This window comes from Quercus lobata, chromosome 2 (assembly GCF_001633185.2).
Source record: "Quercus lobata isolate SW786 chromosome 2, ValleyOak3.0 Primary Assembly, whole genome shotgun sequence".
NCBI lineage: Eukaryota > Viridiplantae > Streptophyta > Magnoliopsida > Fagales > Fagaceae > Quercus > Quercus lobata.
Genome location: NC_044905.1, coordinates 37,146,697 through 37,165,240, shown reverse-complemented (window position 1 = coordinate 37,165,240; position 18,544 = coordinate 37,146,697). Strand labels below are relative to the sequence as shown.

General features: G+C 36.7%; 1 protein-coding gene across 1 annotated transcript; it reads right to left on the bottom strand.

The window, feature by feature from the left end:
• Positions 1-5,486: 5,486 nt before the first annotated feature.
• LOC115975501 (110 kDa U5 small nuclear ribonucleoprotein component CLO-like) lies at positions 5,487-13,268 on the bottom strand. The gene is made up of 11 exons (XM_031096289.1): positions 13,043-13,268; positions 10,516-11,292; positions 9,790-9,858; positions 8,484-9,683; positions 8,262-8,360; positions 8,007-8,165; positions 7,668-7,753; positions 7,386-7,584; positions 6,907-7,017; positions 6,531-6,737; positions 5,487-5,965 (listed from the first exon to the last, which is right to left on the bottom strand). The coding sequence occupies exons 2-11, from the start codon at positions 11,254-11,256 to the stop codon at positions 5,867-5,869; spliced, it is 2,970 nt and encodes a 989-aa protein (XP_030952149.1). The 5' UTR covers positions 11,257-11,292; positions 13,043-13,268; the 3' UTR covers positions 5,487-5,866.
• Between the last annotated feature and the right edge of the window lie 5,276 nt (positions 13,269-18,544).

The following is an 18,544-nucleotide window of genomic DNA, read 5'->3' as shown; positions in this document are numbered from 1 at the left end:
CCAGACCCGACCCCGAATGAACATTTGGAAGCATTCAGCCGCAACTGGTGTTCCCTTAAGATAGCGAAGATTTTTTCAAGGTCTTTCACGTGCTCGGACACCCTTTTACTCTTCACAACCATATCGTCTATGTAAACCTCAATGATCTTGCCCAGCTGTGGCTCGAACATCCGGGTCATCATCCTTTGGTAGGTTGAGCCTGCGTTCTTCAGCCCAAACGGCATCACCTTATAGTGATAATTTCCGATGGGCGTCATGAAAGCCGTCTTCTCTTGGTCTTCTAGCGCAAGGGGGATCTGATGATAGCCCTGGAAGGCGTCCAGGAAGCTCATTCGAGGGTGACCCACGGTTGCATCCACCAATCTGTCGATTCGGGGAAGGGGGAATGGGTCCTTTGGGCACGCCTTGTTCAGGTCCGTGAAGTCCACGCAGACTCTCCACTTCCCTGTCTTCTTCCTTACCACCACCGTGTTTGCCAACCATTCGGGGTAAAAGACCTCTTTAATAGCCCCTGCTTTTTTCAATTTTGCCACTTCGTCTCTTACGGCACTAGCATGTTCCTTTGAAGGGCGTCGGGGTGGCTGCTTCTTCGGAGTGGAAGAGGGGTTGACGTTCAGGTGGTGACAAATAAGGCTAGGATCAACTCCCGGGGCGTCGTAGGCATCTCATGCAAACACATCGACATTCCCTCTGAGAAATCTGACCAGTTCCTCTTTTTCTTGAAAAGGCAACTCAGAGCCGACCTGAAAAAACTTCTCCGGGTCGTTGTTGACAGTGATCTTATCTAAACTTTCGCACCTTATCTCCTCGGCTAGCCCATCGCCTTGCTTTGCCGAGGTGGCTGGTTGCTATAAGCTCTCAGGGGCCGAGGACTCGGCACGGGGCCGATGTGAGATGGCGGCCACCATACACTGCCTGGCCACGGCCTGATCTCCTCGGATCTCTTCTACTTGTCCTCTGGATGGGTATTTTACTTTTTGGTGAAGTGTGGAGGATACGGCTTCTAGGGCGTGGATCCATGGCCTGGCAATTATTGCGGTGTAGGGTGACTAAACGTCGACCACGATAAAATTTACCTCCACTACCTCCGACCCAGTCTGTATGGGTAGTCGGATCTGCCATTTTGGCGTAACAATCCTCCCTTCGAAGCTGAGAAGGGGGGAGTCATAGGCTGTCAAATCTTCCGGTTTCAGGTTCAGCCCCTTGTGTAGATCGGGGTACATTATCTCTACCGCACTTCCCGAGTCTACTAACACCCTTTTCACATCAAAGCCTCCAATTCTTAACGTAACCACCAAGGCATCGTCGTGAGGTTGAATAGTTCCTCTCTTATCCTCGTCCGAGAATCCCAGTATCAAAGAGCTTCGCTTTTTTGACCTTTTTGGTTCCCTTTGCCTGTCCTCGGAAGGGAGCCGATCAACAGCCAGTACCCTGGGGATGGGTGGCCCAGTTCTTCCTGGTGCGGCGAGGATGACATGTATCGTTCCGGCGGTGGGTCTTAAGGACACATCCTTTCGAGACTCTTCTATTGCTTGACCGGGATGGCCGCTCGAGGGGTGCAGAAGGTGACGTAACTTCCCTTCTCGGACCAACTGATCTAGGTGATTCCATAGATTCCTGCAATCCTTGGTGGTATGCCCATGGTCCTGATGATAGTGGCAATACAGGTTCTGGTTACGCTTGGAAGGGTCTCCAGCCATCTTTCCTGGCCATCTAAAATAGGGCTCGTTCCTTACTTTCTCCAGCACCTGTTGTACTGGCTCCTTGAATACGGCGTTCACTGTCTGCGGGTTGCTCTGTCCAGCCTGTCACGAAAAATCTCTCCTCGGCTGGTTAGGGTTATACCGTTCCGACCTAAAATCATTTACTTTGGGGGGGATGACCTTCTCCTTTCCCCTTCCTTGCAGCTGATCTTCCTTCACCCTTTTGTACTTGTCGATCCTATCCATCAACTGATGAACGTCGGTAACTGGTTTACCAGTGAGGGATTTTCTTAAGCCATGCTCAGTGGGGAGACCGCTTTTGAACGTGCTGATAGCAACATCATCACGGTTGTCATTTAAGTCGTTATACACCTCCCAATATCTATCCAAGTATGCTTTCAGGGTTTCTCCTTCGTGCATGGATAAGGACAATAGCGAACTGAGGGGTCGAGGGACTCTGGTGTTTATGATAAAACAGGAGCAGAAAGCCTGAGTGAGCTGCTTGTAGGAGCCTATGGAGTTTGTCTTCAGGCTGTTGAACCACCTCATCGCCATTGATCCCAAGCTGGATGGGAAGATTTTGCACATTAGGGCTTCATTTTGTGAGTAGATTGCCATTTTTTGGTTAAACTGACTCACATGCTTTACCGGGTCTGCTCGGCCGTTATAGATGGCGAACGCCAGTTGGTTGAAGCGTCGAGGCAGCTTAGCCCCTTCAATTCTATACGTGAAGGGTGACCTTGAAACCTAGTCCAGCACCTTCTTCATAGCATCGTTCCCCGAACCCTTGCTGGATGGGCTCTCATACTTCCGTACAGGGCGTGGTTCCCTTTCGTAGGAAAAGGTTTCACTTGGGGGGGTCCTTGACCTCCGTCGGTAACTCGCGTCCTCCGCATTAGAAGACTTGTCTGAGTCAGAGGGAGATCGTTTTTGCTGCACACGTCGTAACTTCCTTTTCAGGTCATCTATCTCTCGCTGCATGGCCTGATGACTATTTTGCCTCTGGGACACGTGACTACCTATCTGAGTGTGACTCTGGCTCGTCCGGATAGTATGCACACTCCCCTCACGATTCCCCCTGCCGCCTGGGTTGGCAGGGTTATTTTGCCTCTAGGACTCGGCGGGTTGTGTCTGTTGGGAGTTAGCCTGGTGAGGATTCTCCTGGTGTGGACCTAGTTCTGCCATGCTCGACCGTTGTGCTAGCTGATGCCCTAGTTCTTCTCACAGACGGCGCCAATTGTAGTTACACGATTTTCTTGGTCCAAACCCTATTGATCAGGCCTTAGCCCAAGGCGCAACACACAATAAATATTTGTAGAGGATGGGTCAAAGAACTTAGCCTCAGTGAGCTTAGTCGGTCTGATGCATGGACAATATTATTGCAGGAACAAAAACACAAGAATGGATATCTAACAGAAGATTCTATTTCCTGAGTGCCGAATACATTTTTCCGTCCCCTTCTTTGAGGGACTCCACTACATTATATAGCTCTCTTATTCTTATCTGAACCTTACACTTGTTGATCATCTAAGCCCCCACTTGAGCACCTGTCCTATCAGATACCCTTATCACTCCCTTGTGAGTTGCAGTGGCCAAGGTAGTACTGTTCAGGGGTCTTTTCCTCATTAATGCGGCCAAGAGGGTGGTTGTGACACATTTAATGTGGTGGTGGCAGCTTTCCATGAGATATTTTGGGTTTTATTCTTTTTTATATGCTTGGAGGATGAACTGCAATGATTGGGGCGAGCTCTTCGTCCGGACTACGTAATGTCCGAGGAGGAGTTACTCCTCGGACAGGTTTCTTTTATCGCAATTGGGCTTGAATAAGGTTTTGGCTGTGACTTCTCCTCGGACAGGATGCTTCTCGGACGGACCCGTAGTTTAACTAGCCCATTATTTTGGGCCGGGCCCCACAGATATTTTTTAAAATTCATTGAAAAAAATTCTTTATTATTTTTGGGATATTAGGAACCAATCAAACAAAGATGGAAATGTAACTAATAAACCAAGCATAGTAATGTTATATTGTTGTAATGTGATTCCATTGATCTAAAATTACAAGAATCTAACATTATACTGTAATAAAATATTACGCAAACTAAATGCCTCTTAAGCAAGGTTTTGAATTCCGTTTCGAAGAGCGTTCTGGATTGACAATTGGAACGGAATATTTTGGTACTGGTGTGTTTCGATGCACCGTTTCGAGATTACGCACTAGATACACACACACACACACACACATATATATATATATATATAAAATTTATATATTTATAACTTCATATTTCATCTATATATATATATATATATATAGAATAATATTCTATTACATAGCATGACTTGGATAATTTGGTGTTTACAACTATATATTTTCTTTTGAATATTCTTTTACTCTTCTTCTTTTATATAATTTTGTTATTTGGATAATTCTCTCTCTCTCTCTCTCTCTCTCTCTCTCTCTCTCTCTCTATTATTAATTCTTTGGTGGTGTGTTTTTTGAGTTATTTATCACATGCACTCTCTATCCCTCTTATAGTTTTTGTTTAGTTACTTTTTAGATATTTTAGAAGTGAAGTGATTATGTATTTGAATGTCTCTATAAATTATTTGAGTAATATCAATTGTAAATTTGTGATGAGATTTGGTTATCATGATAATATTCTTAAGAGAATGAGAAATTCAAATAATTAATTTTGAACTTAAAAATTTTAGTCATAGAAAAAAAAACCATAACACACTATACAAAAGTTTGAATAATATACATCACTTGAAAAAAGAATAGTTTTTCTATCTTTTATCTCAATATATATATATATATATATATATATTGGAATAATATCAATCAAATGCACCTAAGTTTTTTTCAAAAAGAAAAAGAAAAAACTCAAAATAATAGAATGATATATGTAGAGATAGAGAGATGAAAAATAATTTTAGAAATAATATCGCCAGTATGTTTTAGAGAATAAATCATATATTATACCACATTACAAAATAGTTGTATATTCCCACACGTAGCGTGGGTTTGCGACTAGTTATATCTAATTAACCAACACAAAATTTAAAATATGATATGAGAATAAAATGAACCAAATGATAAATTTGGGCTTCAATGTTTAAAAAACATTCAACATAGTCCGGAATAGGCAGGAATTGAGAGACCGGAACAACCAAAATTTTTCCGGAACACCGAAATAATCCGAAACAAACTGGAATTTAGAACAAAACAGAAAGGGGGGTAAATGCACCAGAATAAGCACCGGAGCGAAACAGAATTTAAAACATTGCTACTCTCCCAATGTAAGGGAGGACTGTTAGATCATAGATGCAACAGTTACACAACATACCACATTACCACCTCCGCCCCTCGGGCGAGTTTGTTTGCAACCAAAATTTCCAAGCCATTACTAGAGCATTTGTAACTATTTATCGCCTTAATAAAATCTAATCACGACGCCCACGCCATCTAAAAGCAATTATAGAAACACAAACTACGTTCATACTTTATGCAGGAGCATGCCACATTTCAAATGGCTGCATGACTCACGAGCATTAATTTCTTTCCCTATCATTGGTTTATCCTATGGCACATAAAAGAGGAAGTCTGATCCTAATAAGTTACTGATACCATACGAGAGTGACACATTTTCATATCCATTGCATTTTTTTTCAATTCAACATTTTGGCAAAACCAAGTCCTATCAGCTGTCTTCACCATTTTTTGTAATATCAAGTCCACTTGAAATAAGTGGTTTATTTGCATTGTCAATAAAACTGTCCTTCACAAAGTGCACCTTCTTTTCTTTCTTTCTTTTTCTCTCAGATAAAAAATGAAAACATTTTCCCACTTTTCTATTAAAATAGGTATCTGCATATTTACTCACCATACTGGTACACTTTTGACATATCTCAGAGGAACACCTACAGTGAATGTCCATGTACTTACAGTACTAAAAGGATACAACTAGCTAACTGCTGCTAGTAGTCCAAAACTCTAGCAACAAGCAACTACCTAGTATTCATTCAAAAAAGGAACTACCTAATAACATAATTCGTACAATCAATGGTAGCTCGATATCTCTGTAAGAATAGCAATATTAAAGATGCTAGAACCGCCTCCCAGCTGTGGGCACACAAGCACTAAAGTCTTTTACTGACTCTTATCACATCATTTGCTGATGAAGATCAGCTGATTGCTGAGCCAGCTCAACCATCATGGCCTCATCAAAGAACTTGTTAATGCTCACATCCTCACTCATTCCCTGAAATTCAAGACAAACTCAAACATTATTACAGCTTAGATGCAATTTTCTAGTTCTACAATACTGTTGAAACTGCATGATTGATAAAATATCCACAGATAAATTTGCATGACTTTGCAGCATCCACCTTGAAATCTTTCTCAGATTGTGTTGTAAATGGAGAAAAATCATGGGTGGAAAGATAAATGATAAATGACAGCACACACTGCATATCAATCACTGCTGCACTACTTAAAAACAATATTACAGCCAAGCCTTTTTGTGTGTGTGTCTATACATATGGCTTGGTAAGTTACAGTCACGGGGTCTTGAAGCCACAACTTCAAAGCACACCCATGAATCTAGAAAGTAAAATTATAGAAGGAAAAGATTTTTTAGAGCAGTTTTCAAATAGTCACTCTAGAACATATTAAAGCAAGCACAATTCACTTCAAAGCACTACTGAGTTTTTAAAGAGTTTAAAGGAGTCAGTGACTGAGAGAGTGAGAGAGAGACTTCGGCTCTGCTCTTTGTTGTATGTGTCTGAATGAGAGAGAGAGAGAGGGTGGGAGGGAGAACAGCTTACCTTTCTACGCCTTGTCTTCACCATAAATTCACGAGCAAGATGCTGAATTGGAGCCGGTTCAAGTGGCCGCAGAACAATACTCTTGTCAAGAGGGTCCCCAGGAACAATAGCCCAATGATCAAACACTGAGAGGCAAAATGCTTGTCCTTGAGTATGGTATCTCAAGTCTGTCTCAAAACCGAATGATTCTATGACGGGTAAAAATGCCTGAAAATCCAATAGGGCTAAAATTAGGAACATAAAAGTTCAAGCATACATGTGTATTCAAATTGAAATCAACAATGCACCACACAAACCAACGGTCCCAAAAAAATTCCATTGGTCATACAAGTATTTCCTAGAGGATCTTTATGTGGACAAAGTTTAGTCACAAAACCTTAACAATATAAGCTGGGGTCCCTGGTTGAGGAACATCAGCTGTTACATGTCCACGCCTGCGAGATAAGACCGTATAGATTGCAGAGACACAATCGATTGGTGTTTGTATCTGAAAAAAAAGCATCAAAAATTTAGTTGTAGCTCAAAGTTCATGTCTTGACATAAGTCATAACTCAAATTATAGTTGTTTCTCGAAATCTCCATCATAATACAACTTCATGAACGAAAAGCATTTGCTTAAACTTATACATATACTTGAAAAGTTTACACATGTTTTAGTTTAGTATCATTGAAAATTTTTCATTAAGCTCTATAGATGGGAACTGAAAGAAGATAATTCTGCTCAACTTTCATTTGCACACTCATCACATTAATCACAATTTTTGTTCCTTGGTTGCATGCAAAGAAACAACCAATTGGATATCTTCCTAAAAAATGCAATCTCATCTTGATGTGATATTAGTAGCAAGCATTTACCTCCACATAATACATTGGTTCCATAAGCCTTGGGGTTGCCATAAGGAAAGCTGAATAGGCCACACGCCGAGCGGTAGGAATGATTTGACCAGATCCCCGATGCAGCGGCTCAGGTGCAATCCTGGCATCAACTATTTTGAACTTAACATTCCTGATGGGTTCATCACAGAGGGGTCCTTCTCGAGCACCCCATTGAAATCTGTCCAAAATACATAAAATCATTAATGTTGAGGTAAAGGAGACCACGAAAAAAAAAAAAAAAGAAGACATCATTTAATTTACCCCTGAACAATGGAATCCTTGACAGCATTCAGCAAGTTTTTGTCAACTTCACCTGAGAGCGTGTCATCTAGTAGAATGTTAGGCCCCTGCATATGTGGCATTTTGCCAAACAAGAGCATAGAAAGTCAAGTATGGCATGAAATACAAGTCTTGAATATCTTATAAAAATAATCATAAACTAAAAAAAATAAAAATATTGTGAACATTGCCGAGTTTAAGATATAAAAAGGAGCATCAAAATGGAAGCCAAGACTAATAAGAGAGCAACAAAATTGTATATACTTTCTTCTTAATTACATAAAGAGCAGGCAAATGCACACATCCTCATGCACACTATACCTGCTTATCAGGGCCAAATGCCCATATGGACCGTGACGCAAGCACATCCCACCCATAACTCTTCTCAAAGAATTCACCAATTGTCTTCCGATTCCAATCAATGCTTACAGCACCATTCTCAATGTCCTCTGGTAGTCCTCTCTCCAAAGGCTCTGCGATCTAGAAAATGAGAAGAGGTATAAGTGATCATATTGCATGAACAGAATAACATATGATTCTCAATAGCAACAAAATCAACCAAAATGGATTTCCTACCATGGTTATTTTGTTCTTTTTGTTTGGTGTTTCAGCAAAACATTTCATTGATGAAGACTCCACCACAGTTTCACAGAATGAAACAACAGGATCTGCTACCTAGATTTCATGTTAAGCACAAGAAGCAAAGATTTGCCTATCAGCAGAAACTACACTCAAAACATCAGAACAGAAGAATTGATGGTATAGAAGCTAAAGAAAGAAGCGTGAGAAAATAACTACCTTGACTTCTACTTCAGAATAGAGCTCTCTAAGGTCCTTCATGATTGAATCCAAGTACAACTCTCCTGTACCTAAAATAGTGTGCTCTCCAGACTCCTCAACTTTGGTAATGGCTAGAGGATAGCTCTTGCTGATCTTCCTAAGACCCTCAACCATTTTAGGCAACTCACTTGGATTCAAAGGCTCAGTAGCTGTTTTCACCACTGGAAGAGTGTTGAACTGGAGAGGCCGGAATATGTAGATGTCATCATAGCGTGCAACATCCTCATCACAAAGCGTGGCAGTTTTCATAATGGAAGCATCCACACCTTCAATGAGAACCCAAGAACCAGCAGGAGCCTCAGCTATGGGTGTCCTATCTCGAGCTTGATAAACCCATAATTTTGTCACTTCTTTTACGGTCATGTCCTCCTCATCATCTGGGGAATATCCTTCTCCCAATACTCGTACAGTCTGCCCTGTCCTAATCCTTCCACTATAAACCCTACCAAATGCATCAAAGACACTACAGTCCGACTTGGGATACAGCTTGGTCACATTAACCATTAAGGGGCCTTCAGGATCACAATTCTTCATGGCCTTATAGATCATGGAATCTTTTGGTCCAGTATAAATATGATCAACCTTCCTTGTTGCAGAAGCTTTGGGGGAAGGAATATGCTGAACCAGCATATCAGTAAAGCCTGAGGAATTACCAAAAACTGAGCTACAAGCCAGCCTCAGCAAAGGCCTGACATTCAGTTTATAAGCCACATTAGGAAGAGTCACACCAAGTTCTATAAGGGTAGCTTCCACACTCTTTTTATGTTCACCAATCACTTGGCTGTATATTTTGTAAAGGGGTTCGAGCACAAACTGGACAAACGATCTTTCCCCTCCACTGGCAGGGGGTTTCTTTCTAAAAACCCTGGCATCTGGATGATAATACATATCTCCCCAAAGTCGAGACGCAAACTTATCAGCATCAAATGGGATCCCATGGAGTTTGACATACAGTTTTGCAAATGATTGCAAAGTGAAGGACCATCCTGCTGTACCACTTGCAAAACAAACATTTCCAGCAGCTGGATCTATAACTGGGACATTGCCAGTGTTATTAGTGGCAGCAACTATGTTGCTATTAATGACTTCCAGAGTATGCCTTAGCTTATGGTACGCATCCTTTGGGGGCAGCTTAAGTTCTGTTATCAGCCTGTCAACCTAAAACAAAAAATTTTATATAAGAATTCAAGGGAGTAATAGAAGTTCACTGCTCAATTATAAAATAATTAATAGACCAAAGATATGCACTCAGAGTGAGAGTTACCTTATTAATTACAACTACAATAGGTAGGCGATCTTGGACTGCATGGCGTATAGCCCTCTCTGTATTTACCTGTATATCATATAATATTATAAAGGGAAATGTTAGTGAATGCCTTAAGGGCATTGGTTTAGAAACTATTTTTAGAAACATTTTATGGGAAAATGATAAAGCAATTAATTTTTTTGTTTTCAACTTTTTATATTTCACATGACAGTAGTATCAAAACTTTTCTAATATGGTTTATTAACAATTGCCCTAAGGGCATCCGTTAACATAACCCTATTATAAATATCAATATAAACAGTCATATCATGTTCACACATGTTATACTACAGACGAGACAGAAATTAAGAGTGGCTATATCATTTCAACAAATCAATACCAAAAGCCAACAGATATAAATGGATCAAAAGATGGTCGAACTAAACACAGCATTTTGGGTTGTCCCTCCAATAAGCCACAGCTTACAAAACCAACTTTCCTAATCTCCTGTCTAGGCAGATGCCCATGAAGGTGACCCAACATCTAAGGTTTCAAACTTCATGCTTATACTTATCTTCAGTCTTTGACGGATATCAAGTTGATTCTTAAAATTTTGTTTCAAAGCCAAAAAAAAAAATTCATAAATTGATCCATGAAGGTACAGACTATACCAAAGCCTAGAACGGTTAGTAGAAGAAAACTAAAAACGATGGACCTTTCAGATAGAAGAAGAAAATTACTTACCATTACTCCTTCAGCAGCATCCACAATCAATACAGCACCATCGGCAAGTCTGAGAGCAGCAGTCATTTCATCAGAAAAATTAACATGCCCAGGGGTGTCCATGATGTTACACACATACGATTTTGAATTGCTATCTTCAAGAACAAGGGACATTGGAACTGCCTTAATTGATATCCTTCTCTCTTGTTCATCAATCCTCGTATCTGTGTACCTCAAATGCTTCTCACTGTTTGCATCGAATGTGGACATATGGTGGGTTTGCTCAATCAACATATCCATGAAGACAGTTTTGCCATGCTGAAGGTGCCCAACAAGGGCAACATTTCGAACCAGAGTGGGATTCGACATGAGACCAACAAGAAATTGTGTTGGGACATACATTGAAGAATCCTTCACACCAACCTCAAACTTGATATTCCTAACAGGTTTGACTATTGGTTGCTCCAATGGTTGCTCATCTTCATCCATCACCAACGTTTCAACATCTTCGCCATAAACCTCTTCGGCAGTTGGGTAGTACTTTTTGTCCTCAGCAAGGACAATCTGGTTATCCATATCAATATCATTGGAGGCTGTCATCCAACCATTTGAAGCAGCAGCTGCATCCTCACCATCCGATGCCTCCTCTTCAATAGGCCTTTCTGTAAGATCTTCGTCTTCATCCTCTCTGTCACTCTCTCTGTCGGACTCGATTTCAGGTCCAATATAGTTCCCAAACTCGTCATATAAGCTATCATCCATGTTTTTCTTTTTATTCTTCCCTTTTTTTTTTCAAATCTGAATATAGCATTAGCAATTAGAGCTCCTTTCAAACAACAAAGTTCAGTATACTGAAATTCAATTATCACTGACCTTCGCTATTAGTTTACTCAAATTGGTAGAAACATAAAGTGGGTTTTTATCTACAAAATCTTGCACTCAGATATTTATTCATTTATTTTCATTTTAATCCACACAAAATCTCGGATCAGGGAATGTAATCACCAATTCAACTAAATGGTTGATGGGTGGAATAGATGTAAGGTAGTGTTTGGAACAACTTCTGGGAGAATGCATTCTAGTAGAATGCATTTCAGCAGAATGTAGTTTGGTAGAATGCATTTCTCTAGAAAATTGTGTTTGGTATGAAGTTTGAAACTTCTACAGAAATGTAACTATGCTGAATGAATTTCTTTTGATTTGAAAAAGTATAGAATGCATTTTTTAACATTACTAGTTTTGAGGTAAGTGCAAGGCACGTAAAAAAACACCATAAAAAAAATATTCTATGCAAACGAACACTGTGATTCTATCACCTTTCTGCTTTGATTAAAATTTAACTTTGACTTTATCATTTAGAATGATGAAAAAAAAATTTATTAGTAACAGAATTACATTAAAGAGTATTTTATCAAACTAATGCTACAAGCCAAATATAGGGTCTATAATTTGCATTTTCAAATGAGAGTCTATCGATGTATCTCTACTAGCACAAATTGATAAGCCACAGTATTTCAAAAAAATATAAAACAATTATAAGTTATTTTTCAATAAAAATATCAAAACTAAACAAGTAAGCAAACTAATGCAGCGGCACTGGAAATATAATATGTAAAAGACACCCAAAAATTGATAATGACTAAGATATTTTTCCTCCATGTCATGAAAGTAATCTACTGACCATTTTCCCTATATTTATTCAGAATTGTAGTCTAACCACCTAGAGAGAAAAAAATAAATCTCTAAAACAAAAATAAATTATTAGGTGTCATAGAACAACATTTACTTATATGACAAAAACATAAAACATTAAGGAAGTAAAGTAGATAACCCATGAAACAATTATCATATTACTTGGCCAAAATTAAGGGTAGATTCTGATAAAAGAAACCTAGAGTTTAGATTGTAAATGGGAATACATAGAAAACTTGAAAATTAAAGGTTTTGATTAAATTATAACTTAACATTGTGTCACTATTTGTAGAGTTTTAATTAATGATGCAACTTAAGATACCCATGAAAGGCTATGATTAATGAAAAACAACACAATTTTTTTTTTTTTTTTGTTGTAAATTAGGGTGTTCATCATCTAGTAATAATGGACCAATTGAGCACTGAAACCCAACAAAAAAAAAAAAAAAAAAAAAAAAAAAATCCAATACCTGGGTCACTAAGTAAGTGCATAAAAACACTGCAGCTATGGTCAGGGCCGGCCCTTCCCTTAGGCGAGTTAGGCAATTGCCTAAGGCCCCCAAGTGGAAGGGGGCCCCAAAATTTTAGAAAAGAACCAACCGGGTAGTAGAGGAAAAAAAAAAATAAAAAATATATATATATATATTTAGTTCCAAATGAATTACAAAAATAATCTGGCACATCCTTTTAACCAAAAAAAAACAAAAAATTTGGTAAATCCTATTAAACATTGGTTCTAAACAAAATCATTGACCAAAAATCAACCAGATAAACTACAAATCCGATCTAAGAGATTAACCACAAAACAATCACAAATCAAAACAAATAAATCCACTCAAAACCCTAAAAATTTTACCTTTCTCTCTAGTCTCTGCTCTCCGCCTCTCTCTAGTCTCCAGTCTCCAGCTGAACCGCCTCAGCCTCTCTCTGATTCTCTGCTCTCCGCCTCTCTCAAGTCTCAACTGCTCACCTCACCTCACCGTATCAGGTTCTGAGGTTCAGGAATCAGGTATAAAATTATAAATATTTGGGCCATTTTATTTGTTAAGAACTTAAGATAACTTTGTTTGTTTGGGCCCTCCCTGGCTGGTTTTGTAACTTTGTTTATCACTTATCAGTTTATCATTGTGGCTGCCTGGACCCTCCCTGCACTGGGCGTTAAGTTTGGGCCTTCAAGGTTTTTTTTTTTTTTTTTTTTTTTTTTTTTTTTTTTTTTTTTTTTTTTTTTTTTTAAAGTCTGCATTTTTTTTTTTTAGTTATAGATAGGATTGTTTTTTGTTTGTTTGTTTTTTTTTTTTTTTTTTATTATTATTTTTTTTTTAGTGGGTGGGCCTTATTAAAAAGTCTTGTGTCAGTGTTATGGCTGTGCTTAAATTTTTGTTATGCTTGTGCTTAATTTTTTTTTTTTCAATTTATATAGGTTGAGATTGCTAAAAACTTGTTATTGTTCAGTGAAACTACAACAATACTTTTTATATAAATCAAGTTCTATTTCTCATTTGCTCTACACTTGAAAGTTATTTTTTTTTTTATTTTAGTCTTTATAAATATATTGTTTGATTAGAAATGTTTACTAGAAAATATATATTTGGATATGAAAAACTTAAAAAAAGAAGAAAAATTAATTGAGTCTCAAAAAGGATCAATGGATAAATTTGTTATTAATAATAAACAAAATATAACACAAAATTTAGATGAAAATATCACAAATGAGCAAAAAATTCACCAAAATAATTTAGAAGAAGATGATGTTCAATTTTGCAATACAACAAATCTTGATAATGAACTTCAAAATAATTTAGAAGAAAATGAAAATAATTATGAAAAATATAATATAAAAATATTAAATAAACATTAATTTAATTAACATATAAGTATAAAAAAAGGCCCAATTTTTAGTTCTCACCTTAGGACCCAAAATGTCTAGGGCCACCCCTATTTCCCTCTCATCCTCTCTCTGCCTCAACCCACGTCACACCGTGCTCCATGGCTGATCACTAAGCTCTCCTTCTAAACCTCCATGGCCGGAGTTTTTTAAGCTCATCACCTCTAATCATGCATCACTACTGAAACCCAGCCAAAATCAAATCATGACCACCACCACGGCCAAAACCCAGCCAAAATCAAATTGCAACAAAAACCCAGAAGCCTACCAAATCACAAATCAAATCACACCCACCGAAATCAAAACACAAAATCCACAAAACAACCAAAATCACAAAATGAAAACACTGAAAGTGAACCTACCATTAAAAAAACATATATTGGTTTTGTTATTATATTTTAGAAGAAAAATCATCTTATTGAACTAATTTTAAATCCAAATTAATCAAACAAATAAATAAATAAACAAAAATCACACACCATAATCTGGTGAAGTCTCCTGAGCCACAATTTCACCTAAATGGATCGTCTGAGTTGAGAAGAAGAGATTTTCATAGTTTTTGGCTCGACAGCACAATCTTCGATTTCCTTTCTTGACGTGGCTTTCGCTCGCTCCTCTCCTGTCAGCCTAGGCGACGTGTAAAGAAAAATAAAAGGAAGAATAACAAAGCACCGCATAAAAAAGAAGAAAAGAAAAATAGTGAGAGAAGAAAGACGAACTGAGATCAGGTGCACTGTCGCAGGTATTTTTTTATACATTTTTTACTCTTTTTTTTTAAAAACTTTTTAACTCTTCTTTAATATATTTTATTTAATGGTTGAGATTGAAAGTTGTTTTTTCAACTTTTAATCTTAGCCATTAATTATAATTGCATCAGGGTATTGCACCTGAATCTGAAAAAGATAAAAAAATCTACAAATATATATACACATACACATACACATACATAAGCACGCATAAACACATACACATACACATAAACATACATAAATATAAGCACGTATAAACACATACGCATACACATACATAAGCACACATACACACACATACATAAACATACACATACACATATATATACACATACAAATACACATAAACATATACACACATACACATAAATATACATATACATAAACATAAACACACATACACAAAAACACGTATAAACTCAAAGCACCGCATAAAAAAGAAGAAAAGAAAAATAGTGAGAGAAGAAAGACGAACTGAGATCAGGTGCACTGTCGCAGGTATTTTTTTATACATTTTTTACTTTTTTTTAAAAAAAACTTTTTAACTCTTCTTTAATATATTTTATTTAATGGTTGAGATTGAAAGTTGTTTTTTCAACTTTTAATCTTAGCCATTAATTATAATTGTATCAGGGTATTGCACCTGAATCTGAAAAAGATAAAAAAATCTACAAATACATATACACATACACATTCATATACATAAGCACGCATAAACACATACACATACACATAAACATACATAAATATAAGTACGCATAAACACATACACATACACACACATACATAAACATACACATACACATATATATATACACATACAAATACACATAAACATATACACACATACACATAAATATACATATACATAAACATAAACACACATACACAAAAACACGTATAAACTCAAATAAACGTAAACATACACACATATAAACTTATATATAAACATAAACACACATAAAGGCTCAATTTAGCACACTAAAGTAACTAACAAAATTGTTTGAGGATTGGTGTTAATTTGCAATTTTTTCTAGTCTATATGAATGTTTAATTTTTTTCAGTCTGTATGTGTGTTTATGTCTATGTATGTTTATGTTTATGTGTGTGTGTTTATGTGTATGTGTGTTTATATTTGTTTGTTTTTGTTTATGTTTGTTTATGCGTGTTTATGTGTATATGTGTTTATGTTTGTTTGTTTTTATGTATGTTTGTTTGTGTTTGTATTTGTGTTCATATATGTTTATGTAAATATGTGTTTATGTTTATATTTATGTTTATAAATATAAATATATATAAACATAAACACATACATAAACATACACACGTTCATACACACACACATACACACTCATACACATACACATACATAAACATACACACACATATAAACATACATAAATATAAATGAACATAAACATAAACACACATACACATAAACATAAACATAAACATACACATACACATACACATACACATACACATACACACTCATACACATACATATACATAAATACACATACACATACACATATATTTCTAATTCTCGCCTTAGGCCCCAAAATGTCTAGGGCCGCCCCTGACTATGGTTCAAACAAATTCTTCAATAAAAAATCCCAAGACCCATGAATTCAAAAAATACTAAAATCCACACAATGTCAAAACTGAGAAGCTAGACAATATAAGTCATAAATGGTAGTAGTGTCAAATTAGAACTATCTTCAGAACTAAAGAAAACAACCCATCTAATATGAGAGAGAGAGAGAGAGAAACCTGAGATTGGACGGAAACAAAAGCCACCGTCGAAGCGTGGACACCGGCGAGGCTTTAGGGTTTCTGGGAGTGACCGTAGGCAGTGAGGAGTGAGTAGTAAGAGAAATGAGAGAGGACACTAAAGTATGTTTAGGCTTTAGGGTTTATGTCTATGTATGTTTATGTTTATGTGTGTGTGTTTATGTGTATGTGTGTTTATATTTGTTTGTTTTTGTTTATGTTTGTTTATGCGTGTTTATGTGTATATGTGTTTATGTTTGTTTGTTTTTATGTATGTTTGTTTGTGTTTGTGTTTGTGTTCATATATGTTTATGTAAATATGTGTTTATGTTTATATTTATGTTTATAAATATAAATATATATAAACATAAACACATACATAAACATACACACGTTCATACACACACTCATACACATACACATACATAAACATACACACATATATAAACATACATAAATATAAATGAACATAAACATAAACATACATACACATAAACATAAACATAAACGTACACATACATACACATAAACATACACATACACATACACATACACACTCATACACATACATATACATAAATACACATACACATACACATATATTTCTAATTCTCGCCTTAGGCCCCAAAATGTCTAGGGCCGCCCCTGGCTATGGTTCAAACAAATTCTTCAATAAAAAATCCCAAGACCCATGAATTCAAAAAATACTAAAATCCACACAATGTCAAAACTGAGAAGCTAGACAATATAAGTCATAAATGGTAGTAGTGTCAAATTAGAACTATCTTCAGAACTAAAGAAAACAACCCATCTAATATGAGAGAGAGAGAGAGAGAGAAACCTGAGATTGGACGGAAACAAAAGCCACCGTCGAAGCGTGGACACCGGCGAGGCTTTAGGGTTTCTGGGAGTGACCGTAGGCAGTGAGGAGTGAGTAGTAAGAGAAATGAGAGAGGACACTAAAGTATGTTTAGGCTTTAGGGTTTATGTCTATGTATGTTTATGTTTATGTGTGTGTGTTTATGTGTATGTGTGTTTATATTTGTTTGTTTTTGTTTATGTTTGTTTATGCGTGTTTATGTGTATATGTGTTTATGTTTGTTTGTTTTTATGTATGTTTGTTTGTGTTTGTGTTTGTGTTCATATATGTTTATGTAAATATGTGTTTATGTTTATATTTATGTTTATAAATATAAATATATATAAACATAAACACATACATAAACATACACACGTTCATACACACACTCATACACATACACATACATAAACATACACACATATATAAACATACATAAATATAAATGAACATAAACATAAACATACATACACATAAACATAAACATAAACGTACACATACATACACATAAACATACACATACACATACACATACACACTCATACACATACATATACATAAATACACATACACATACACATATATTTCTAATTCTCGCCTTAGGCCCCAAAATGTCTAGGGCCGCCCCTGGCTATGGTTCAAACAAATTCTTCAATAAAAAATCCCAAGACCCATGAATTCAAAAAATACTAAAATCCACACAATGTCAAAACTGAGAAGCTAGACAATATAAGTCATAAATGGTAGTAGTGTCAAATTAGAACTATCTTCAGAACTAAAGAAAACAACCCATCTAATATGAGAGAGAGAGAGAGAGAGAAACCTGAGATTGGACGGAAACAAAAGCCACCGTCGAAGCGTGGACACCGGCGAGGCTTTAGGGTTTCTGGGAGTGACCGTAGGCAGTGAGGAGTGAGTAGTAAGAGAAATGAGAGAGGACACTAAAGTATGTTTAGGCTTTAGGGTTTATGTCTATGTATGTTTATGTTTATGTGTGTGTGTTTATGTGTATGTGTGTTTATATTTGTTTGTTTTTGTTTATGTTTGTTTATGCGTGTTTATGTGTATATGTGTTTATGTTTGTTTGTTTTT